We start from the raw sequence: 26499 nt of genomic DNA on the forward strand, positions 1-26499 counted from the left end.
TTAGGGTCTCCTGATTTGCTGCTCACTTATTCATTAAGACTTACTTTAAATGCCATGTGCTCCAGAAAATGCGCAGTCCCATTATTCCTCTGGTTTTCATATCTGCTACCAGCACCAATCCACAGACCAACCTAATTAGAAAGCGATTAATTCAGAATATGAAAATTAAATGCTTTTTATATCTGGGAAATGTATCAAATGCATTCAAAAGTGTGGGGGGATTCAATTAGCTCTGATAACGATGTAAAATTACTACGACCTGACATCGCAAAAAATGATGGCATAAAGCGGCTTATCTTTGGATTGTGCACTCATGTGATTTGCCTTATTCAATTGCAAATTCGAGACAATGTGATTCCTAATTAATTGCAAATGTGAAAAAATGGGGTTCCAGCAATAATTCTTGCTGTCAAAACCAAAGAAAGGTATAGCTGAAAATGGGGAAATCTGCTTGTAAAGGCCCATACACACTTGACGATTTTCAGCTGAAAATCGCTCAAAACAGCCGTTTTGAGCGATTTTCCGCTGAAAATCGCCTGGTGTGTATGCCCCCCAGATTGCCGACTAGCGAGGATGCGCGCTCCCGCATCCTCGCTAACGAGGTGGGCAATCAGCTGGTTTTACCAGCACACCTAGCGATGATGGCTGGTTTTTCAGCCATCATCGCCAAGTGTGTACAGCAGCCGGACTGAAAGCTGAAAGTCTTTCAGTCCAGCTGACAGCCCGCTCCCTCCCCCTGTTCATACTCACCCCTCCCCGCTCCCCACGCTGCCTGTCTCTTCTCCTGTCCTGGCTCCAACGCTGCTGCTGCTGCACAGTGACAGGTTCTCCTCCACTCCCCTGGCCGGACATACAGCTCGGCAGGACGCCCCGCCCCCAGCAGAAAGCCCCCCACCCCCAGGCTCACAGGCTTGCTCCCTCCTTCCTGCTGTGTGGAGCATAATGATAACCCCACTGACCACCAATGAAGGTTTTTTAAGGCAGTGATATAAACATTGCTGGCACATGCCAGCAATGTATATATTACTGCACCACTGGGCACCAATGATTTTGTTTTAAGGCAGGGATATATACATTGCTGACACATGCCAGCAATGTATATATTACTGTACCACTGGGCACCAATGATTTTGTTTTAAGGCAGTGATATATACATTGCTGGCACATGCCAGCAATGTATATAGTACTGCACCACTGGGCACCAATGATTTTGTTTTAAGGCAGTGATATATACATTGCTGGCACATGCCAGCAATGTATATATTACTGCACCACTGGGCACCAATGATTTTGTTTTAAGGCAGTGATATATACATTGCTGGCACATGCCAGCAATGTATATAGTACTGCACCACTGGGCACCAATGATTTTGTTTTAAGGCAGTGATATATACATTGCTGGCACATGCCAGCAATGTATATATTACTGTACCACTGGGCACCAATGACACATAAGCCAGTAATATATACATTGCTGGCACATGCCAGCAATGTATATATTAATAGCACCACTGGCCACCAATTATACTTATAATGCAGTATATATATATATATATATATATATATATATATATATATATATAATGCAGTAATATATACACATCTCTTAAACTCCCCCGTGGCAACGAGCACTTCACCCCCACCCATGGCATCGATCATGAAGGGCCCTGGGATCGAGCATGAAGCCCCTGGCATTATGGTATGTGGCTTAATGGGCATCATGGTGTGTGGCATAATGTGTAATGGGCATTGCGGTGTGTGACATAAGGTGTACTGGTGTGTATAGCATGTAATGGGCATTATGATGTGTGGCATAACGTGTAAGGGGCAATACGGCTGCAAGTAAAATCATAGCTATGCACATGGGCGGGATTTCCCTGGGCAGGACAGCATTTACCTGATCGCTGGGCTACGAATATACGCAGCCCAGCAATCAGTTCTGAATCAGGCCCCAAGAAAAGAAATACACTGAATAAAATGGCCCCTGCTCTCACCCTTGGAATTTTAACCCCTCCCATTATGTAAATATCCTTTTATATGAAAGATTTTCAGCAAAGTCTTTCGCCTCCTGAAAATCTCTTGCTCTTTGGGGGAAAATAGCTCAGTGTGTACGCACTACTTTGGTGATAGATAAATCCATCAGAGATTTTGGCAAAGTCTTTGGAAACGAAAATCTTCTAGTGTGTATGGGCCTTTAGTCTAAAAAAACGAATATAGGAATAGAGGGGTAGATGTATGAAGCAGTGATAAGGAAGGCGAAGTGATAAATTGCTTTATTACCGGCCATTCAGCTCCTGACTGTTGCTTTTTAAACCCAGCCTGTTACTTAGCAGTCAGGAGCTGATTGGCCGGTGATAAAGTACCAGGCACTGTATCACTTCTCCTCCCTTATCACTGCTTCATACATCTACCCCAGAGTTACTGGATTAAAAAAAAAAAAAAAAAAAGGCAAAAAAAAGTATTCTTACCGTACATGTAGAAATTCCTGAATCCTCAGAGGCTACTCGAAGTCCATTTTCTAATGTTGTTACTTTAGTTTCAGGGACATTTAATACTGCTTGTGTTGCTGCTAGTGTAGACCTACATCTGTTTAATACAAACTGTAAAGGCTGCAGAGAAAGAAAAAGAATAGACTAACAAAATACTGCAGCTATATTTAAAAGTTTTGTACATTTTTCAAAAGTGTACTGAAAAAGAGGAGAGTCCCTTCTTTCAAATAATGTAACCCAAATAATATAAATCTACATTACTAGTAGACCCAGTTTATGTGGAGGACACCTTTTTCCAGATGTTCTCTTGTTAAAAAGGGGAAGCAATGTGCCCCTTTAGTAGCTACAGCCTGTTCAGCAGACAATGACACCATATACCAGGGGTGGCCAAACCTGTCCTCAAGATCTACCAACCAGAGGCAGGCTGGGCAGGGTGCCATGTGCCCCCCGGGCCGCTCAATCGTTTTCTGTGGGGGCCGCTATTGTTCTGAGGCTGCTGCTGCAACCAGGCTGACCAGTTTCCGACTGGTCTCCATAAACATGGCCGCCGGCCTCCTGCACTGAGGACATGTCTAGTGCAGGAGGCCACTGCAGATTCTCTGTTTGTTCCACCTACATCCTCATGCTGCAGCCTGTTGCTGCCTCACTTGTCTGGCAGCCTGTGGGGTTTAGTATTATACAGGGAGAGCAGCCTGTGGGGGTCCAGTTAATATTATAAGGGGGAGCAGCCTGTGGGGGTTCCATTATTATTATACAAGGGGAGCAGCCTGTGGGGGTCCCCTTATTATTAATATTATACAGGGGAGCAGCCTGTGGGGTCATGTTATACAGGGGGAGCAGCCTGTTGTGTCCTGTTATTATAAAGGGGGAGCAGCCTGTGATGTATTTTTTATTATACAGGGGGAGCAGCCTGTGGGGGTCCTGTTATTATTATACAGGGGGAGCAGCCTGTGGGGGTCCCGTTATTATTAAACAGGTGGAGCAGCCTATGGGGGTCCCATTATTATTATTATACAGGGGGAGCAGCCTATGGGGGTCCCATTATTATTATACAGGGGGAGCAGCCTGTGGGGTCATGTTATACAGGGGGAGCAGCCTGTGATGTATTTTTATTATACAGGGGGAGCAGCCTGTGGGGTCCTGTTATAATACAGGGGAGCAGCCTGTGGGGTCCTGTTATTATACATGGGGAGAAGCCTGTGGGGTCCTGTTATTGTTAGAAGACAGGGGGATCAGCCTGTTGTGTCCTATTATAGAAGGGGATCAGCCTCTTATGTCCTATTATAGAAGGGGAGCAGCCTGTGGTGTCCTATTATTATACAGGAGTAGCAGCCTGTGGGGATCCTATTATTGTACAGGAGAAGCAGCCTGTGTTGTCCTGTTATTATAAGACAGGGGGAGTAGCCTGTGGTGTCCTGATATTATACAGGGGAGCAGCCTGTGGTGTCCTATTATTGTTTTTGGTACTTGTTTCCTAGCACGGCGCCAGTCGGGTCCCATCGCATACCATTAGTTAAGGTATGCGATGGGACCTGATCAGACCCGATATTGGGTTTTTAGAGCTTCACATACAATTTTAAAATCGCGTTGCATTGTATGCCATTACAATGGAATACGATGCGACGCGATTACACCCGATTTAACATTGTAAAGCCACCCTGATGGCTGATTACAATGTTAAATGCACCCACACACCCGATTTTTAATTGTACACCCACCCTGATGGGTAATTATTATGTCGGTACTTGTTTCCTAGCACGGCCACAATCTTGTGGATCGTGTACCTTTAAGTTAAGGTACACGATCCACACGATGGACCCGATTTCCTTTGAAATCAGGTCCATTTTGCCGGCTAAGGCACAATATCGGGGGCATCGCGTCGGTCGGGACCATTAACATTGGTCCCGACGCAACCGACGCGATGCCCCCGATTTTTACATAGGCTTCAATGTTAAAAAATATTTTAACATTGAAATCGTGAGGATCGTGTCGGGAAAGGTAAAATATCGGGGGCATCGCATCGGTCGGGACCATTAACATTGGTCCCGACGCGACCGACGCGATGCCCGCGATTTTTCCATAGGCTTCAATGTTAAAATAACATTGAAATCGTGAGAAAATGTGAAAAATGTGAAATGGGCCAATATGACCCATTTCACATTATAGATGTCCCCGTCGTCACCCCACGATAGACGCCAACCCGAAGCGTGGCGAGCGCAGCGAGCCCGCGAGTGGTGGCGGTGCGCGTCCTCCGACCTTTTCATTCCCCTACTATCCACGTCGGCGTGGAGTTGAGAATAGAATAGTGTGGCGAGCACAGCGAGGGGACGCATATAACTTCACAGGTATACACGTCCGCTCGCCACGCTTCGGGCTCGGTGGCTCGCTGCGCTCGCCACACTATTCTATTCTCAACTCCACGCTGACGTGGATAGTAGGGGAATGAAAAGGTCGGAGGACGCGCACCGCCGCCCCACGCGGGCTCGCTGCGCTCGCCACGCTTCGGGTTGGCGTCTATCGTGGGGTGGGGTTTACGCCGTTAAATTTGGGGGGGTTGGGAATATTTTACATTGAATCCAATGTAAAATCGGGTCCCAGGGACCCGATTTACATTTCATTCAATCAAAAAATCGGGTCGGTCACGTCGATCGCATGCGACCAAATCGCATGCGATGCGATCGACGCGATTTTTCCGACACGACCACCCCGATGTAAATCGGTGTGGCCGTGCTAGGAAACAAGTACCATTATGTCAAATGGCCCCCCATTGTTAACGCCACCCCACTATCAACGCCAACCCGAAGCGTGGCAAGTGCAGCGGTACGCGTCCTCCAACCTTTTCATACCCCCACTATCCACGTCGGCGTGGAGTTGATTTTAGATAGTGTGGCGAGCGCACACGGAATACATGTGAAGTAATCCGCGTGCGCTCGCCACACTATATAAAATCAACTCCACGCCAACATGGATAGTGGGGGTAGGAAAAGGTCGGAGGACGCGTACCGCGGCCGCTGGCCACGCTTTGGGTTGGCGTTGATACTGGGGTGCCGTTAACAATGGGGGGAATTTCACATAGTAATTACCCATAAGGGTGGGTGTAAAATTAAAAATCGGGTCTGGTGTGGCATTTAACATAGTAATCGGCCACCAGTGTGGCTGTACAATGGGAAATCGGGTGTAATTTCATAGACCCGATGCCATAAGATTAAAATCGGTGGCGCCGTGCTAGGAAACAAGTAGCTTGTTTTGTTTTTTATTAATCCATAATTAAATTTAAACCTAAATTTAACGATGCGCTGTTACTTATGGGCCAGTGCTCTGGACTTGCCCCCCAAGCTAAAAGTTGCCAGCCAGCCCCTGCTACCAACGGTGCATATTTTCCAGGGAACCTGTGGATCTATAGTAGGAATGAATGCAGCATGTTTTAAAATGTGACAGTTAGTAATGACTGCAGCTGTGCACCAGCTAGGTAACCTGGACCGTTGGTAGATCTCGAGGACCGGTTTGGCCACCCCTTCCATATTCTATACAGTAAGCGCACAGAGATGGGAAGGGTGAGGCTCAGCAGCAATTATTTAAAAACTGAAGTTTAACCATCTCATACACTAGTGTGATTTGAGCCCTTTTCATCCAATTCCAACGTATCGGGCAGAAAAATAGGATGAAAAGTTTTTGACATCAGATCCGATGAGGTGCGTGGTCCTGTGAAGTTCGGAAGGGCTGCACAAATAGATATGTCAGATCAAGAAACCTCTGAGATTACATATGATACACTGGGGTTGATGTATGAAGCATTGATAGTGATAAAGTGCCTAGTACTTTATCACCGGCCAATCAGCTTCTAACTGTCCCTTTATAAACCTAGCCTGTAACTTAACAGTTATTAGATGGTTGACCAGTGATAAAGTATCAGGCACTTTATCACTTCTCCCTTATAACTGCTTCATACATTTACTTTTATTATACATACTTATTAGATATTGGGGCAGATGTATTAAGCAGTGTTAAGTGCAGCTGGTTAACTGGGGGGGGGGGGGTGATTGTGTTTTTTGAAATGTATAAACAGGGCACCTAACGTGCACTAGGGACAGCCCGCCATGTAATGCTTGGTGGGGCTGTCCCCTGCAATCCCCCCCTCCCCAGTATTTAGCAGCCGGGACAAGGTATTAACAGCTGCCTAGGCATTAAATCGCCGCAGCCGCTTCGCCAGCTCAGGCCTAGCGTTGTCCAATCCCCACTGCAAGGAACAACGCTATCCCTGCTGCTGGCTACGGGCTGCGCTGGAGATCTCGCGGTAATACTGTAGCAAGATCTTGCGCATGCCCATTACAGCCGGCTGGGGGAAAGTGCGATTGCACAGAGATGCCGGGGGTACCAAAAAGGAGAGCCATTAACAATGAGCATAATGGCTCTCCTCATCGGTGCTGGGGGGGGGGGGGGGGGGTAATATGTTCAGCCACTACGGGTGCCCGCTTCTCCACGTTATGCAGGAGAAGCGGGACCCGTTATTTTAAAAACATTAGGGGCTGATAAGCAGAAAGCGATATCTCCTGTATTCATATCATGTTATACTTAATTCTGCCATTAAACACGCAGAAACAGCAGATTCCACACGTTTTAAGGACAAGATGGCTTTATAAATATTTACCTAATGGAGACATAAGAATTGAGCTTAATGGAGGGCATACATACCTCCCAACATGACCCTCTCCAGGAGGGACACATTGCTCTGCTTCTGCACTTCCCTCTTAATGTATGATTGCCCATCACCTGTGTTGAAGCACCTTTCTTATTAATTAACCTGTTCAACACAGATCATGGTAATCATGCATTAAGAAGAAAGTCCAGAAGCAGAGCATTTTGTCCCTCCTGGAGAGGGTCATCATACCTCCCAACATCACCCATGCCAGGAGGGACAAAATGCTCTGCTTCTGGACTTTCCTCTTAATGTATGATTGTCATCACCTGTTTTTGAACATGTTAACTAATAAGAAAGGTGCTTCACCACAGGTGATGGCAATCCTACATTAAGAGGAAAGTCCAGAAGCAGAGCATTGTGTCCCTCCTGGAGAGGATCATGGTGGGAGGTATGGGGCATATGATACTTGTAAATGCTGCCATTATTGCCTCTATCTATCCTGGCGATTACAGAATGGTTACCTGCAACCTGCTGACCAATAAGCCGCTAATCACTCTGCGCCCGACAGGTGAGCAGAGTTTCAGCATGGACGCCGCCATCTTTGCAGTACTACACCGGGGAGGGGGGAGCAGCTCTGGATATGATCACGTGCCACTTCCGCCTAGGAATCTGCTGCTGCTTTGTCATCGCCGCTCAGCGATTTTCTTGCTCTACTGCTCTGCCCCGCAGCACGCACGCACAAGCAGCAGCATTATACAAGCCCGCCGTAACTGTGTGCACTGCTGTGCTGTCATGTAACACCATGCGCCTGGTGGTAGCTAGGATACAGGTATAACTGTACACGTGTCTAACCACATACGAGGAGTAATAACTCATAAAAGCTTCAAAGGTTCCTTAATTCGCATATTATAATCGGTGGGGTGCGGAGTAATATTAAAACAAACTCTCCGCAGTTAAAGCATGGGGAAGGCAGGCCTGTGCAGGGATATCAGAAATCGGCATTTGACCAGTTGGGGCATTATTAGGAAGAATACGCTTGTGATAAGAGCTGTCCTTTGCGATGCGACTTAGGGGCCTGAGACCTGGAAGTTAAGGCGAGTGGGACCAGTTTGCCCTTGAGAGCGATTTATTGCATGTATATCCCAGGGGAGCGGGGACCTTGCGGCGAGGGCAGGGTGGTCTGTGTGGCACGGGGCAGCCAGTGTAGTCCCTGTGGCGCAGGGCGGTCAGTTAGTGGGGTCTGTGCGGCGGCTGGGAACTCAGTAGCGCTATTTGCCATGTGGGGCGGGAAGCAGCTACTGTCTCACAGCACTGAGGTCATGGGTTCAATACCCATCATGGTCCTAACTGTCCGGAGTTTGTATATTCTTCCCGTGTTTGCGTGGGTTTACTCCGGGTACTCCGGTTTCCTCCCACAATCCAAAAATATACTGGTAGGTCAATTGGCTTCCAACAAAATTAACCCTAGAATGTCTGTGTGCGTGTGTACATGTGGTAGGGAATAGAGATTGTAAGCTCCACTGGGGCAGGGACTGTGAATGTTCAACTATACTCTGTTAAGCGCTGCGTAATATGTATGCGCTATATAAGAAACTGTTAATAAATAAATGTGAAAACTGATTTTGAAAAGACTGGCTGGCAGTAAGTTGGTTGAGAGAATTCTCTCAGCAAATCAACGGCCTCCCATCTGATTGTCTTTTCAAAATATGTTTTCATATTCAACAGCCACTTCCCACCCCGGATAGCAAGTAGAGCTATTTAGTTCCCAGCCTCTGCAAGGACCCTGCTGTCCGCCCCACAGACCCCGCCGCTGCACATAGGTGTATGCCAATGGTGCTTCAGTGCCAGTGATAAGTCCAATCCGATCAATTTAATGTGCAGCCCCTCCGACTTGACCACACATCGGGTCGGAGGGGATGTAAAACATCTGATTTGGGCTGATTTCTCTGCACAATCAGTCGGAATCGGGCAAAATCGGACAATTGTATGGGCACCTTTACTCTGCGTAGGGTGACGGCCCGGCCGTGGGGCATGCTGGGAGGGATCCATGAAGGATTCTATAGGGTATCGCCAGTAAATACTATTAAATGTAGTCAAAATCGCATGTGGTTCAAATCGCACCCAGTATATGGTCTAAATCACATAGCACACATTGTAAAGGTGGATTTGATCACTATTGTGCGAATTCGCAATCTGTACAAATATCAAAAGTCTGTGCATGTGCTAGCCAAAATATCATAAAAAATAGCGGAAACATAATTGCAATTTGTGTGACTGAAAAAAATTATTAGATGGTTTTTGAATTGCACATGGATGTGCGACAAGATAGCAATATTTTTGCAATTCACTTGCAGATACAGGGCAGGATTCCTTTTTTGTCTTGGTGGTGGCTAACCAAGGTTGTAACTAGCTATGTGCGAGTAGTGCCTCACACATAGGCCTTTATTCAGATCTGATTGCAGTACAAATTTGTTTGGAAAATGGGCAAAACCATGTGCACTGCAGGTGGGGCGGATGTAACATGTGCAGAGTACATAGTGTAGAGCCACGGGGGCGGCACCGTTGCTGCCCCACTACCAGTATTTAGGGGACGGGGCTTAATGCTGAGCCATGCCTGTCTCCATCCACTCTGCTGGAGTCGGGTAGTACTTGTGCCTCTCCTCTCTCTGTCTCTCTTTCTCTACCTGGAATTATTTATGTAATGGGGCTCTATCTGGTGTAACAGGGGCTCTTCCTGTCATAATGGGGCAGATACCTTAAAGCCCCGTACACACGGGGGCGATATATTGCTCAGCCATATATTGCTAGCAATATATGGCTGAGCAATATATTGCTCAGTTTCTCCTTTTCATCAGCGACCAGAGATGGTCGCTGATGAGAAGGAACCTCTGCCGGGGGAGCCGCAGAGGTAATCAGCTGGTCGCAGGAGCAAGCTCCTACGACCAGCGATTAGAACAGGGCTGAAAACGGGAGCGCACACCCGGCGATTTATCGCCGGGGCACACTCCCATCACTGGCAATATGGTCACCTGCGACCATATTTCCAGCGATTTCAGCCCCTATCGCCCCCAGGTGTACACAGCTTTAGCCTTAACAAGTGATTAAGTGGAAAGTGCTAAAGAGAGATAACCCATCAATCAGCCCCTAACTTTTATTTCTCCAATACAGTATGTAACATGGAAGTTAGGAGCTGATTGGCTGGTGCTTTATCTCTCTATCACTGTCCATTTTATAAACTTTTAAGGCCTTTCTAATACATCTGCCCCCTGTGTGTAATGGGCTCTGCAGGTTTGAAGATGAGCGATCGGGTCCATAGGCCCGTAGGTAAATTAATTATCTCATATTCACTGTAAAGTGGAGACCTAAATGGGCATACACATGGTGCGATTTTGGTTTAACTTTTCTTACAATGTTGACTGTATAGTCAACATTGTAAGGAAGATAGCCAAAATCGCAGTGTTAAGGGGCTTGTGATACCGAGGTGCAGGCTCGCAAGGTCAGTATTGCAAGTAAGACTTTAAGTATGGAGCAGATTGTTACGGAGAGCCATGCTGCATAGCCCCCGCTTCCCGCCCTGCACCGAAATTAGCAAGTGTGATGCCCTCACCCGACAGCCGTTGATATCGGCGGCTGTGGGGATTTTTCCGTGTATATGCCCCTTAAAGCCCCATACACACCAGTTGACTCAGCAGATTCAAATAGAGTTAACTATCGGCCATGGGCAGGTGATATTATGCTTATACACTAAATGATATCATTCAGTGACATCAACAGGACTCACAAAAGAGCAGACATCAATCATCGTTAATGACGCACAGGAGGTGCATATTAATTGAGTGTACACACTAGACGATATTGTGAAAGATATCGCTTAGAAGCCCCATTCTGAGCAATATCTTTCACAATATCCTCTAGTAGTGTGTATAGGGCTTTTGCTCCAAGGACTTTGCATCTAAAATGATTGTAAAATGATATTGTCGTCCACACACCAGAGCCTGACAGCTCTTGCTCCCCCTGGCGTTCCAACCCTGTAAGTGCTGCTGCACGGCGTTATCTAATTGCCGCTCCCAGCAGCAGCAGCGGTGTGATGACATGGTGGTGAGGCGGGGCGGCACGCTGCTGCTCCGGAGCTGGCTTCAGTTACTGGTAGTTCTACCGTCTGCAGCCGCACCGGTTAGCTGCAGAAGTCGCATTGACAGCAGCCCCCGCCAAGGTACCAGGCCGCGCAGTGACTTGAGCTCTGCGCACCAGAGCAAAGCCAAGGAGGAACAGGCGGGTGTCCTCAGCAAAGCAATGTCAGGAGTGAGGCAGGTGACCGATGAGGGGATGGACGCGGACAGGTGAGCGCTGCAAAGCTGGGTGACTGCACAAAGGGATCAGGCGCTACTGACATTGCTGCTTCTTCATATAGCCCTCATGTATAATATAGTACAGCTGTATATGGCTGTACCTTTGGTCGCACACTGGTGAGGGATTACTGGTGTGAGCAAGAGGGTGACCTGAGGGCTGTTGACACGGAGTAGTGTGTGCAAGCTCCCTGGATGCAGTCATATACTGTAGGTATGCTCTGAGTCTGCACTGTGCAGGTTTGCATAATTTTTGCAGCAATAACACTACGTTTTATCTTGTGGCATAGGTTATGTGAATTATTGTGATTGCACATATAATTTATATATAAATGTATCTATATCTGTGGGAGACAACTTTAGAAATTGGGTAATTGTGAGATTTTTTTTTTTCAAGCAGCATTCTCAAATTGGTATGACCTCTGAGCGAGATGTAGTCAGGATCCTGACAGTGAGTGTTGTGGTTAGGCTGGTGGAGAGGTGTGCTAAGGTGCATACACACTCTTGGGCCTTCTGAACAATATCATTTGTAATATTGTATAATGTGCATGCTCAATATTGTTAATGATGCTCACTCCTGTCATTCATCGTCTGTACATGCAGGTCAATTTGACTTTATCATTAATGACTGCTTGTTCAGCAGGGGGCCAGGTGACATCACTGAATAATCTCTCCAAAAAAATGTTTGTCTGGGATGTTAAAGGGGAAATCGTTTCAGTATCCTTGGTTAATTTTTTTTTTTGTTACCGTGATACGTTGATATTTTGAACGTCTGGATTCTGCTGTTGGTATTGTGACCATCAGGTTTTTGTACCCAACCCCTTCTGATCTACCTCTTGGGTCATATCACGTTCTTTTCAAAGCACTGATTTTGACAGTAGCAGGTTTCAGTGGTGTCCTCAAACATATTTGTAGATGAGTTTTAAAGCTTTGTGTGCAGTTGTTAAGTGGCCATGGGCACCGCAATACGAGCCCTATCTAGCAGCATGTGCGACTAGAAATGTTATTAACATTTGGTTGCTCGCTAATAGATTTTTTTTTTTTTTTTACAAATTAGGGCATATATGTAATAGTAATCGCTGAACTATTGAGATTATTAACAGTATTGATGCATATATTAAAATTTATTGACAAAATCCCTGCTGTATATGTGGAAAGTTTCCAGGATTGGGTCCCACACCAGATGGAGGCTTTGGGAGGTGGGTCAAAATATCTCACCCGCTGGTCTATAATGGGAATTTATTACATAGGGGTCAGATCATAATCCCCATTGATGATAATAGGGACTGCAATCTTTATTGCTAATTGGCATTATGCTACTACAAAGCCACAGACTATAAAATTTTCGTTTCTACAATATTTTATGGACAAAAATCTGGATACTAGGGTCTCTTGACTATATATATATATGTATATATATATATATATATATATATATATATATATATATATATATACTAGATTTTAACTTCCATTGCATACTTGAATACCTCATTGAATTGTATGGCAACAATTTAACTTCTTCGGGCTCAGTTTCAACTGACCATTTTGGAGACGTTTTTCCTGTTCCTGTAAAAACTACTCTAGGGCAATCTGAAACTATTTGCTTAGTGTAATGTTCTGGAATAGGAGCTGGACAGAGGCTCTGAGATCTCTCTACGGGGGAAGCGGTCATCTATTAGAATGAACTTAGGTCTACAGTCATTAGGTCGACCCCACTAGGTCGACTGGCAGGAAGGTCGACCTCACTTAAGGTCGACCTCACTTAAGGTCGACATGACTTAAGGTCGAATTTGCATAAAGGTCGACATGAGGAAGGTCGACATGGGTTTTTCACTGTTTTTTTGAGCCGACAGGCGGTATTTCATGCCCTACCATCCACTAGGGCGTGGTGGGAGAATAAAATAGTGTGCCGAGCGCAGCGAGGCACCGTGCCCGAAGCATTGCGAGCGATGCGAGGGTCCGATTCTCATTACCAACTGTGTTCATGTCGACTGTGTCGACATTCGGATCAAAAAACAGTGAAAAACCCATGTCGACCTTATGACCAGTCGACCTTCCTCATGTCGACCTTTATGCAAATTCGACCTTAAGTCATGTCGACCTTGGCCCATGTCGACCTTAAGTCCGGTCGACCTTCCTGCAAGTCGACCTAGTGGGGTCGACCTAATGACTGTAGACCTAAGTTCATTCTGACAGATGTACCGATTCCCTCTACGGCTAGTATACCACTATAGGCTTAAGCTGGGTACATACTAGCTGATACCTTATATTCATGAGCGATATCAGTAGTGTTTTCTGTACTTGTTTCCTAGCATGGCGCCCATCGCATGGCATCGTGTACCTCCTTATTTAGTGGTATGCGATGCTTGTACAATTAAATATCGCATGCCAGCAAATTGGATGCGATGCGATTTTTAATTGTACAAGTACTCATGCCATGAGATGTGATGGGTGCTTACACTGAGATGTAACCCCCAGTATCCATGCCACCCCGAAGCGTAGTGGTACGCGGCCGCCAACCTTTTCATAACCCCACTATCCACGTCGGCGTGGAGTTGATTTTAGATAGTGGGGCGAGCGGACGCGGAATACGAGCCCGAAGCGTGGTGAGAGGACGCGGAATACATGTAAAGTAATCGTGTCCACTCGCCACGGTTCGGGCTCGTATTCTACGTCCCCTGCGGGGGTCGCCACGCTGCGGGCTCGGTGGCTCACTGCGCTCACCACACTATCTACAATCAACTTCACGCCGACGTGGATAGTGGGGGTATGAAAAGGTTAGAGGACGCCTACCGCTGCGCTCGCCACGCTTCGGGATGGCGTGGATACTGGGGGTTACATCTCATTGTAAGCACACATCTCATGGCATGGGTGCTTGTACAATTAAAAATCGCAGGGGATGCGATGCGATTTTTTTGGAGCCCATACGATGGAAATCATGGGCGCCATTCTAGGAAACCTGTACCGTGTTTTCTCTTGGACTCCCAGCCAAATGATACAGTGCATACACACTGAACGATATCATTAACGTTCAGTGATATCATCTTGTTCCTGCTCATTACATGTCGGCGATGTCGGTGTTGCAATAGTCAAAACTGAGCTGCATGTACAGACATCTTTCGCATTGTTAATGATATTGAGTGTATATCATTTGTGATCTCACTAAGTGTATACTCAGATTTAGAGCTGTTTACACGGGCTGAAGTTGGTGGTGTAAACTAACAAGGCCAAACTCCATAGGGGTCAGGCCATAGTCCTCATTAATAAGGGTATGGATCATAGGGTCGACATGCATTGGGTCGACACACCTGAAGGTCGGCATTGGGCTTAGGTCGACAAGCCACTAGGTCGAGAGTCAAACAGTCAACATGGGGTTTTTCACTTTTTATCCTGAATGTCGACATGGACACAAAAATAGTGCCCTGCGTCCCCTTGCATGGCTCACAGCGCTTGCCATGCTCTGGGCACAGTGCCTGCTATGCTTGACACACTATTTTATTCTCTCACCATGCACCTAGTGGATGGTAGTGCATGTTGGCTTTAAAAAACTGTCAAAAACACCATGTCGACCTAGTGACCTGTCGACCTAAGCCCATGTCGTCTTTTTGGTGTGTCGAACTTGATGCATGTCGACCTAGTGACTATACCATTAATTGATTGCAATATTAAACACTAATTTTTTTTTATATATATATATATATATATATATATATATAATCTTGCATCACATATTTAATTTCATAACATTATGCAGAACCTGCAGATTCTACATCATTTTATGAAAAAAATTACTTTGTCAGCACATAAGTGTCAGCTTGCACTGATAGGCCATCCAATGTGCTATATTTAATTTATTTGTATTTTAAGGAGTGTTAAATGTGTTTGAACTAAAATATTAGCCTTGGTTTATTTGCCTGTGGATTAGACTGAAATTCAAATAGTAAATTCCTCTTCGACATAAAGTGTCAAATGCGGCCTCTCACTAGATTGCATAGAAAATGCCCCTACATCGCTCTGTGTATGAGTGATAGCAATGTGGGGCCTCACGTGTCTCTATTGCCTGCCATTTAATATTCAGCATGCTGGATATTAATCAGTCAGGGCCAGTGATCGATCATCGCTCACTATGATCAAACAATCTCTACATGTGTAGGCTCCTTAAGACATGAAGGAAGGATGGTTAAAGTTTTAAATTATTGTTCTGTAGAATGTTAAATTTAGATTTTTGTAGACCATAAGTGCAAACACTGGTACTTAGGATGCCACCAGGACTTAAACCTTCAGGCAGTAGAGGCTTATGCAATTAGCTGGAGAACACTAGATATTAGGGCCAAATGTAATTGGGTAGGAGAGTTTTCATATATTTTTTTTCAAAGAGGCAATCAATTACATGGCAAAATCAATCTGGTGTTGCAGTGTAAATGATTGCCACTTTAAAAAAAATATTTAGGAAAACTCCCAAAATCTCTCACTTTTTAATTCTCACACCCTATTATATTTGGCCCTTGGTTAGCGTAAAATGGAGCAGAGTTCTATAGCAGGGCTGAAACTGCTGTCAAGCAAAAAGCACTTACTAAGCTAACTTGGAGGACAGGCCGAGCCTAGATTTCAAGCAAATGGTACCAGCTGCAGAAGGGGAGAGACACTCTGGGAGGCAGCTTAAGTAGTCACAGTGAAGCAGGGAAATATTGGCTTGCAGGAGAGATACTACAAACTGAACGGCACAGGTTATAACCAACCCTGGTCACAAGTAGCAGGAGCTGGGTTCCAATCATGAAAGGAGTCTCTAAATACACAGTCACTGCATCATGTAGCAGGAAGGTCCTCAGGAGTCTGGATTCCAGAATGCAGACCAGCAACTTACACAAAGGTATAAGCTATAAATGGCAATGTGATGCAGGACTGACTGCCATTTAACAGGAATGGGTACCAATCAGAGCAGCAATGTAATTTCATGCAGCAATAGCCCTGTACCGTAGCCTCAGCATCTGGCTGCCAGGTAATAGCAGTCCCAGAGTTCCCTGCTGCTGCCTAGCTCCCCATTTGCCTAGCACCAAGCAGGACCATTGGGCAGTGCAACAGCGCTCCGGTTGCCTAGTAACAGCTGGAAGCTGCTGGGGAGACAAGTGATTTCTTGTACAATATGTCAGTTTATAAATCCGTGGCTCCACATGATCCTCCAAAGGCTATAATTTATTACTAAATTAGACCTTATCACCCTCTCCAATGTTCTAAAAGTAAACCCAAGATCTAGAATATGGGGATTTTGGTAACAATGTAGGCTTATATGAGCAGAAAGAAAGCTGTATGTAGCCAAAAGCAGCGAGTACATTCTGAGGATGGGGTATTATATTTGGCAGGAAAGTACTCTAGGCCTAACATTTATAATCCACGAATCATGAAATAGGTTAGAATACATTCATTTAAGAATACAAAGTACCAAATTATTGTACTCTACCTCGGTGAATAATTAGTTCCCAGATGAACCATTGTTTTGTTCTTACAGCTGTTTTCAGGAGCTTTGTACAAAACATTGGTATTGTGTGATGTTTTCATAAACGTGTACAGGACAGTCTGTGGTGAACGTTCTCAAACACGGATTTTTAGGTCTGATGGGGTTTGTCTTTTTGTCTTCTAAAATATATATTTTTTTTATTGTTGAATTTCACTTTTTCTTAAAACAGTATTGTTATTGTTCTTACGTTTGCTAAGGTAATAAGCTATGTGTATGTGTTTGGCATCCTGGCCGAGAGATTACTGGCCGACACAATATCCATGCCAGTATCTGATTACCATCATTAGACCAGTACATCGATGAGGATGCCGGCATTGGTAGGGGGCTGAGGTTTAGGCACGACTTGGGGGAAGGGTTAAAATGGGAGGCTAGAGTTAGGCTGCGGGGCAGTTAGATTTACGCAGCTGGGTATGGGGATTAGCAGGAAGGGTTGGGGTTAGGTTGCAAGGAGAGAGGCTTGCATCATGGGTAAGTAGACTAACCTGACCACTGTCTGAATTAATAACAAGTTACAATGAGGCATATATAAAGCTGCAAAAAGCGATAAATTCTCATGTTACAGACTGGGTTTGAAAAATGACAGGTAGGAGTTGATTGGGTGGGTGTTAATCACTCTCCACTTTTTTTGAAGCTTGGTATATCTGCCTCGCTGTAACTTATTAACACACATAAGTTTCCAAACCACCAGACATGTCACACGTCAGGCGGTGTACAGACCTTGTTGACTAAAGGCCCATACACACTGGGCGACTATGCCCAGCGTGTATGGACAGCGATGACCGCTGTCATCGCTGAGGGGAAAGCTGCTCAGTGCATACACACTGAGCAACTTTCCCTCTGCCCGGCATCGACGGAGGGGGGAGGACGGCATTCCATAGCACAGCGCTATGCAAACCAGTCCTGAAAGCCGCTCATCTGCTAGTATAACCCAGTGATGATGCGGGAGCGCGCAGCAGCGCTCATCGCTGGGGCATACACACTGGGCGGCCTTGAGCTGAAAGCCGCTGAAACTGAGTGTTTTGAGCATCTTTCAGCTCAGTCGCCCAGTGTGTATGGGCCTTTACTGTCAAATTTTCAGAGAGCTCAATGGTGAGGCATTGCAATAAGCTGGTGGAACTAGAGCTTCAATTTAGTATATGATGCTCAGGCAATGGCATCATAAAAATAATTCTCTAAAATTTGAGTGTAAAGAAGTGAAAATAATATGTGAAACGGCAAGAATAAAAAAAGAAAATGTTATTTTAAAATATTTACAACTTTGGTTTGCTTGAGATCCTAACCGCTTTCCCTACCTCTGTGGCAGAGGTGGGGAACCTTTTTTGTGCCAAGGGAAAAAATCCTTCAGGGGCCATATGTACAAAATTTCTCTTACAAATTGTCCTGCTGCAGCCGTCTCACGCTCCAGCGGCTGCTGCTGAATAGGACTGACAGTCTCTGGCTGCTGTTGATTAAGAGCAGGGCTGGGCAATTGCAGCCCCCCAGATGTTGAGGAACTACACATCCCAGCAAGCCTTGCATCAGTTTCAGCATGGCCACATAGCAAAACTAATGCAAAGCATCCTGGTATGTGTAGTTCCTCAACATCTGGAGGGCCGCAATTGCCCAGCCCTGGTTAAGAGGAACCTCGCAAGAACTACCGACCTCTCGCAAGAATTCCCCCCTACTTGACTCCCGGCAAAGCCACCAGGCGGGTGGGAGGGCCGCATATGGCCCCCGCGCCTGAGGTTCCCCACCCCTGCTCTATGGGTACAGCCTTTAGCGGTGTAACCTGCTGGCAGCAGCGAGTGTTGTTTAGCCGCTTGTTCCCAACGTCGTCTAGTACTCCAGCGCTTGCAGTCGCACAATGGTGATGTTGCTTTTCTTCTGGCAGCCACGGCTTCGGCTCCAGTTGAGAATGCCTGAAACTATTCAGTTGTCCACATTGCTCCCAGGGCTTAAGTCAGTAGATGCATTTTACTGTACCTAATGCCACTGGTTTAGTTGCAGTAAACACATTTTCTGATTTTAGTAAATAAAGTGTTGCTCACTAGTCAGATATATCCATGCACTTCAGAGGGTGCAGCAGAAATCCACTAGTAGGGGCTTTACAGCGTGCCCAACTGAATAGCTCTGGGCACTCATTCCCATGGATCCGATATGATATCCCGGCGGTCGGGATCCCGGCGGTCGGAATCCCGACACTGGAATCCCGACCGCCGAAATCCCGACAAGGGGGGGACATGGATCGCCCCCCCTTGCGGGCTCGCTGCGCTCGCCACGCAGCGGGCCCGGTGCCTCGCTACGCTCGGCACGCTATTATATTCTCCCTCTATGGGTGTCGTGGACACCCACGGAGGGAGAAAGTTTCGGGATTTCGGCGGTCGGGATTCCAGTGTCGGGATTCCGACCGCCGGGATCCCGACCGCCGGGAAATTAACCGCATCCCATTCCCATTGCTTTTCAATATAGCATGCGATTGAATTTCCCCCGTATGTGTGTTGTTTTTTTTATAATAATTGAAATACAGATTCAATTTTTATATTTGTGTGTACAGGCGGTAAGATATGGCTTCCGATGTTGCCGAAATAGTGAACATTGGAAGCCATATCACATACAGATTGCATGCTTTTTTAGGGCTTGTGAGCACGATGCGCTGCCGTTGCGCACTCCCGTGTGAGTGCAAATCGGCAGTGAAATAGAGAGGGCAGCCAAGACTATATAGTGCAGGTCTGCACTATATAGTCCAAATTGTGCCACTCCATGCAGCCGTGCGATGCGAGTCCCAATGCGATCTGATCACATCGGGACTCGCATAGCACGGCATATCGCCCCAGTGTGTACACACCATTATTCCTAGCAATTCTTGACAAGATGTGATGCATCTTTTTTAATTAGTCCGTATTCATTTGCTGTGCTTATGCAATATAATATTTAATTTAGTAGGTCTGTCTTTGTGTGCCAGTCTACATGTTTGTGGTAAAATTATATAATCAAGATGGGATATTTTATTCTGCTGATGTAAAATGTAGGACAACAAGATTTGGCTATTACAGATAAGGCAACGATGTGGTAAACATTAATAATACATTTGTTTGGAGAAATTAAGCATATTCAGAAAATCCTTCAGCAACTTAAAAACAAATAAACCTGAGTTTGCAATGTTTAAACATATTCCCGACTCATTAAAGTTCTTTGTGTGAAGTATTTGGTTCACTCAACATTTGTGGGTAAAGTCATTGTTGAGATGGTACTTGTGAGTTATCCGGGCTGCCGATTTCTAAATCGGGTCGGATCGGGTACATCGCATCGCATCGCATGCGACCATCGGATGCGATGCGATGACCCGATTTTTCCATAGGAATCAATGTTAAAATGGACTGAGTCCATTTTAACATGGAATTCAATGGGAAAAAGGGGTCCTTTTCATACCCCTACTATCCAAGTGGGCATGGAGCTGGATATAAACCTGTGGCGAGCGTAGCGAGCCACCGAGCCCGAAGCGTGGCGAGCGGACACAGAATACCGTCCCCTCGCGGGGCTCGCCACGCTTCGGGCTCGGTGGCTCGCTACGCTCGCCACAGGTTTATATCCAACTCCATGCCCACTTGGATAGTAGGGATATGAAAAGGACCCCTTTTTCCCATTGAATTCCATGTTAAAATGGACTCAGTCCATTTTAACATTGATTCCTATGGAAAAATCGGGTCATCGCATCCGATGCGATGCGATATCGCATCGCATCGCATCTGATTGTATGCCTTAACTTAAGGCATACAATCAAAAAATCGGCAGCCCAGATAACTCACAAGTACCGTTGAGATTGTAAGGTTGCTGACTCTAAAGCCTCCAGAGCAGATATCTTTTAATTCAAATATTTAGTGCGTTGAATTAGTTCATTAATTCCCCCAAAATATTGCTAATCATTTTGTGCCAATATCCTTACTTGTGATAGACAAGTCTATATGTGAGCTAATCAGTATTGTCTTTAGGCTGATAATGTGGAAGGTAAAGTCCTAGGATCGAAGGCATGGCCAAATAGCGGAGGATCAGGAAAAGTAGTTGTAGAATAGTCCACATGGGTTCTCTGTAGATGTAATAATCACATAGGCATGATGAGGAGATCACCGATGGTGGCTGATTATCGTTAGTGACTCTCTGATGGTGACTGGTAACAGAAAAGGGCGCATTAGGAATGGAGATACACTGTCGCAGTGTAATATAACGGAATCGGTACATCTGTCAGACCACACTTAGGTCTACAGTCATTAGGTCGACTGGCAGGAAGGTCGACCTGATTTAAGGTCGACATGGGCCAAGGTCGACATGACTTAAGGTCAAATTTGCATAAAGGTCGACATGAGGAAGGTCGACTGGTCATAAGGTCGACATGGGTTTTTCACTGTTTTTTTTTTACCCGAATATCGACACAGTCGAGATGGACACAGTTGGCAATGAGAATCGGACCCTCGCTTCGCTCGCGATGCTTCGGGCACGGTGGCTCGCTTCGCTCGCCACAGCTTTAATAACCTCCTCCACGCCCTAGTGGATGGTAGGGCATGAAATACCGCCAGTCGGCACATGTCTGCTCAAAAAACAGTGAAAAACCCATGACCAGTCTACCTTCTTCATGTCGACCTTTATGCAATTTCGACCTTAAGTCATGTCGACCTTGGCCCATGTCAACCTTAAGTCAGGTCGACCTAATGACTGTAGACCTAAGTTCATTCTAATAGATGACCGCTTCCCAATATAACACTCAATCACCACACGCTACAAGACACAATCTGTGTGATATATTTGACTCTTCAGGCTACATGTGGGACTTAACCCATTGAATCTACAAGACCGTCAATGTGTATATTCCACACCGGTGCTACTATACATTAAGAGACCGATTGTAGCTATACCTTACACCCCTATATCAGAGGCAACACCCGATCAAGACACAAATATACCAGACATTTTGTTTACATTAATACAGTCAATAAATTGTTCTAAGTTAGTGAGCCACCATTTTTTAAACACACCTCATTTATGTTGTTTTGTGTGTTTTTATATTTCGCTATTTTTTAACCATGTCAATAAAAGTTAACTTTTACTTGTGTGAGTTCATATAGGTGCACCACGCCTAGACATCTTTTTCTCTCCCTTGTTTATGTGCATTAGGAATGAGCAGGGAAACTGGAGACACCTTTGCAGAGATAGATGGCACCTGATAGTAATCGATGTTAAATTATTGTAGATACACTTGGGATTGGCTGGAACTGGAGGAGTGGGTAGTAAACCTGAAGGAAGCCTGGCGGTGCAGCAGGATGGAAACTTGCACTGAGGCCTGATTCAGACCTGTTTGCTAGGCTGCATATATTCTCAGCCTAGCAAACAGGTAAACACTGCAGGAATCTGCTCACTAGCATGTGAGCAGATGCGTTCCCATACACAGCTTGCATGCGACCGCATGGAAGAAAAATAATTTTTTCCCTTCGTTATTAAAAGTACATCTGGCTGTTTGGAACAAAACCCTGTTAATGGATAAGAGCAAATGACAGTTGACCATTTGCTTGGAAATGCTGGAAAACTGCCAAACTGTCACTCAGATATTACCAGGGTTTTTTCCAACCAGCCAGATCTGACAATCAGTCCATAGATGTATTGGCAGCTTAAAGTTGGCCATACACCTACAGATTTATCTTCAGATCTGGCTGGTTGGAACAAAAACATGGTTATGGATGAGAGCAAATGACAGTTGACCATTTGCTGGAAAACTGCCATACTATCATTCAGAAATTACCAGATTTTTGTTCCAACCAGCCAGGTCTGAAGATAAATCTGTAGGTGTATGGCCACCTTTAGTCTAGACTGACTTTTATTCAGGGCAGGTGCTGACGGGCATCATTGCCTTAGTTTGCAGGGCTACGCCCAGAGTTTCTATGGGCGCGTCCAGCATTATTGTGGGCACACCCATGAAACACTGGCTGATCACCTGCCCATCCATCCTGGAGCTCACACCCCAGCGAGCATGAAACTTGCCAAAGGCCTTTGCTTCGGGGGTTTGCACATGCGCATATTTGCACATGTATCGGACGGGGTAGCGAATTCAGCCTGCACAAGTCTGTAATAGAGAGATTCCCACAGAAGCTGAAGTACAGGATACAGCTATGCTGAGGACATCATTGCATGGCCGGTTGGGGGTGTTTTTCTGGGATACTCCTAGTAGCCAATGTGAGCTTGGTTGGTTGCAGTTATTGAAGCTGGTATCACAGGATTGGCTGTGGTTAATCATGAGATTTCCTTCAACATAGCTGCACCCATGTTTGGTGCTTGGAGGAAAATTCAGTGTAGAGCTACCGGGCAGGTGGCCTGCGACTATTGCGGCAGCATGGAAGGCCATGGGGAGCTGAGAATGACATCCAACAGGGCTGGATGGGTATGCTGTACAGCAATAGTATAAACAGTTCTCAGTAAAACACAGCATGAAAAAGCTGAGTGATTTTCAGCACTGCATAGGTGGATAATCAGCACAGAGGGGCCGATTCAGACCTGATCACAGGGCTGCAACTTTTTGCAGTCCTATGATCAGTTAGCCCCCTCCCTGCCTGAGTGATAGCCAGCCTGTCCACTCACCATACTTTACATGGCGCTGCGATGGCTATGGGGAGATCAGGGTAACTGACGACGTCAGCGGCACTCCCTCCCAATGGCCGGGTCAGTCTGCCTTTTTGGGCGGCACTCCCAGAAACCGCTCGGGTGCTGCTTACAAACACAGACCAGCTGTGAATCAGCCAGTGTACAGCCTGCGATCACAGGCCATCGCTGGCTGTGGCCGCAAGGTGGGCTTGTGCATGTAAATTGTGGACAGTGTGCATGCACGGTCCTCCAATAACTGCCAGGGCTGCGAATTCACAGCCCTGCGATCATGGCTAAATCAGACCCAAAGCTTGCTAGCCGCTCAAACCTTCCTGATTAGTAAACAAGTTATCTTATCAAGCAGAAATCCCCAAGATCCAGGACAGATGGCAAAGGTATGTAAAATTTTTTCGTTTTAATGTAGATTGTGACACAGCCAATGCTTTTTGTAGGTATTGCAGGATCAGACTCTTTGGATTTATTCCATCTGTTACAATAAATGTTTGGGTGTAGGCGGTACTTTAAAGTTGCCAAAGGATATGTTTTAAAAGGTGTATTAACTACTTCATGTACGGGCAAATAAGCTTTGGCATAGAATGACTTTTAATTGTTCATATAATGTAAAAAGCTCCACATGTGTCATTAGGCCATACCCCTGGTAATTCAGGGGGAGATGTATTATTGGGGCTGCAGTCATTTGATTGACAGTGTCTAGGTCAGGCATTCCCAACCACGGTCCTCAAGGCACACCAACAGTGCAGGTTTTGTAGATATCCAGGCTTGAGCACAGGTGACTTAATTAGTATCTGAGGGAGTCTGATTAAACCAGCGGTTCTCAAACTGTGGGTCCCGTCCTTCTCAGCGTGGGGTCACGTCTCCATGTTGCTGACCATCAGGCTAATGACTTTTCTAATCTCAGCCAGTGAGTCAAGGAGTCTGAAAAATCTGCTTAATTGTCTGTTATTTTAGACTCCTCATCATGTTGTGCCTCCACAATGCTGCCATGTATGTGCTGTCTGCTGACTACACGTGTGATGTGATGTCCTTCTGCAGTAACTATCTGGGGTCCCATAATTATTTTTGTTGTCTGATGGGGTCCCAGAGCAAAATAGTTTGAGGTCCCCTGGAATAAACCATCTGTGCTGAAGCCTAGATATCACTAAAACATGCACTGTTGGTGTGCCTTGAGGACAGTGGTTGGGAATGCCTGGCCTAGGTTGTCAGTCAAAAGATCGACACATGAAAGGTCAACATGATTTTTTTTTTTTTTTAAAGGACTTGTTCATACTTTACCATCCCAGTGTATGTTCGAAACATGGTGAGCGTAGTAAGCAATGTGTGGGGACTCAGTACACTTATACGGTGTCCATGTTTACCTTCGTCGACATAGGCACCAACAAAAAATGAAACTTATGCCAATCTTTTTCATGTTGTCCTTTTCAAAGTTGAACTATAGCTTGTGTTGACCTTTTGACCATGTTGACCTAATGGAAATCATGTGTTCACCTTTTGACTGTCCACTAATAGTGGTCGACCTTTTGACTGTCAACCTAGACATTGTCAACCTAACAACTTCTTCTAGCCGCATGGATCGTGCCACTATAGCTCTTCTTGCTGCACCTCTTTCTTTACCGAGGTAAAGCAGTACCGACACAATGGGTTATTCATACAGATAGTGGTAGATGCTCAAATTAGTTCAGTAATACCAATCAGGTGCATGCAAGGGAGGGGTTAATACTGAGTAAGTAAAGCAAGACATTGGTTCCCCCAGCACACTGAATGGTATTAGTAACCAATCTTGAACACTACATGATAATAGAATTCAGAGATATTGGTTACATATACCTGCGCAGGTGTATGCTATGGCCCCAAGCCACGTCAAGGCTTCTCTGTATATTGGGGGTCCTTAGCGCTATATCTAGGTGCAGGGTGCGGCACCCCAAAAACTATCATGAGCTAGGAAGCCCAGTGCGGCACGCCAGTGAGATACTATAGTGTTAATAATTAGTGATAGGAAGCCGAAGCTATATAGCTGAGAAATTAAAACCTATTTCTGCAGCCTGAATCAATATGCCTGATATTATTATAATAGCATATGCTGGTGTCCCAGCGATGAAATAGGATAGGAGCTCTGTGTAATGGTTGGAAATCCGTTAGAGAGGCCTTTTTAAATGCAGCAGGGGTTAGTGCAGGGATGGGGAACCTTCAGCCTCCATCTGTTGTTGAACTACACATCAAATCATGTCCTGTGAGAGTTTCAGCATGGCTAAATAGCAAAACTGTAGCAATGCATGCTCTGATGTGTAGTTCAACAACAGCTGGAGGGCCGAAGGTTTCCCATCCCTGTGTTAGCAGGAGATGTTACACGTCCGTTAGGGAAGCGTTAGTAGAAAACTGCAACAGTTAAATTAGCGTGTAAGCTGACACACATAATGTTCTGGTGTGCAGTTTGTATGAAGAAGCAATCAGAGGCAATAACCAGCAGCATGCATGTAAAAGCAAGAGGGAAGGGGATGTGATCTCCCCTACTGAGCCGTTGAAATGATTGTGCTGCACATCGTGCAACGTGCAGGCTGCCATGCGGGCGGATCGCCATCTGCCAGAGAAAGAGCCGAGCTTGAAGGGCTCAGTGAGTGTATCGTGTCTCTCCATGCAGCAAGGGTCCAGCTGGGGTTTGGAGACAGCTGCGAAGGCCAGGCGGAGAGTAGGCAGCAGGGCTGGAGGAAGCGTGTGGGTGGCAATGTGTTTCATCTCCTTGGTATCTGGGAGACATTTTCAAGCTTGATGGTCAAATCCATAATTTCAATAAAAAGTAGTATCTACTTTCCATATTAGTCAACCGATTGTGTTGCCTTCTTTTTTTTCCTGACCCAGCAAATGAAAGGGAAGAAAACCTCCATGTGC

General features: G+C 45.7%; 2 protein-coding genes across 3 annotated transcripts in view; one reads left to right on the plus strand and one right to left on the minus strand.

The window, feature by feature from the left end:
• PMPCB (peptidase, mitochondrial processing subunit beta) overlaps nt 1-7831 on the minus strand; it is a 35193-nt gene extending 27362 nt beyond the window's left edge. The window contains exons 1-3 of the mRNA XM_083183028.1: nt 7650-7831; nt 2469-2609; nt 45-131 (exon numbers count right to left, since the gene is read on the minus strand). Of these exons, the coding sequence (XP_083039154.1) occupies nt 45-131; nt 2469-2609; nt 7650-7727 (306 nt within the window). The 5' untranslated portion in view covers nt 7728-7831. The remainder of the gene's footprint in view (nt 1-44; nt 132-2468; nt 2610-7649) is intronic.
• The window catches only part of NAPEPLD (N-acyl phosphatidylethanolamine phospholipase D), a 41352-nt gene continuing 22671 nt past the window's right edge, over nt 7819-26499 (plus strand). Inside the window, exon 1 of one of the 2 annotated variants that reach the window (XM_083183030.1) lies at nt 7819-7957. Coding sequence is in view for 1 of the 2 variants with exons in the window: in XM_083183029.1 (XP_083039155.1) it covers nt 11221-11468 (248 nt within the window). In the remaining variant the exon portion in view is untranslated. Of the gene's footprint in view, nt 7958-11202; nt 11469-26499 lie in introns of those variants that run through there. The other variant, XM_083183029.1, reaches the window with a different exon arrangement.

The sequence above is a fragment of the Crinia signifera genome, chromosome 4, assembly GCF_055691185.1.
Source record: "Crinia signifera chromosome 4, ASM5569118v1, whole genome shotgun sequence".
NCBI lineage: Eukaryota > Metazoa > Chordata > Amphibia > Anura > Myobatrachidae > Crinia > Crinia signifera.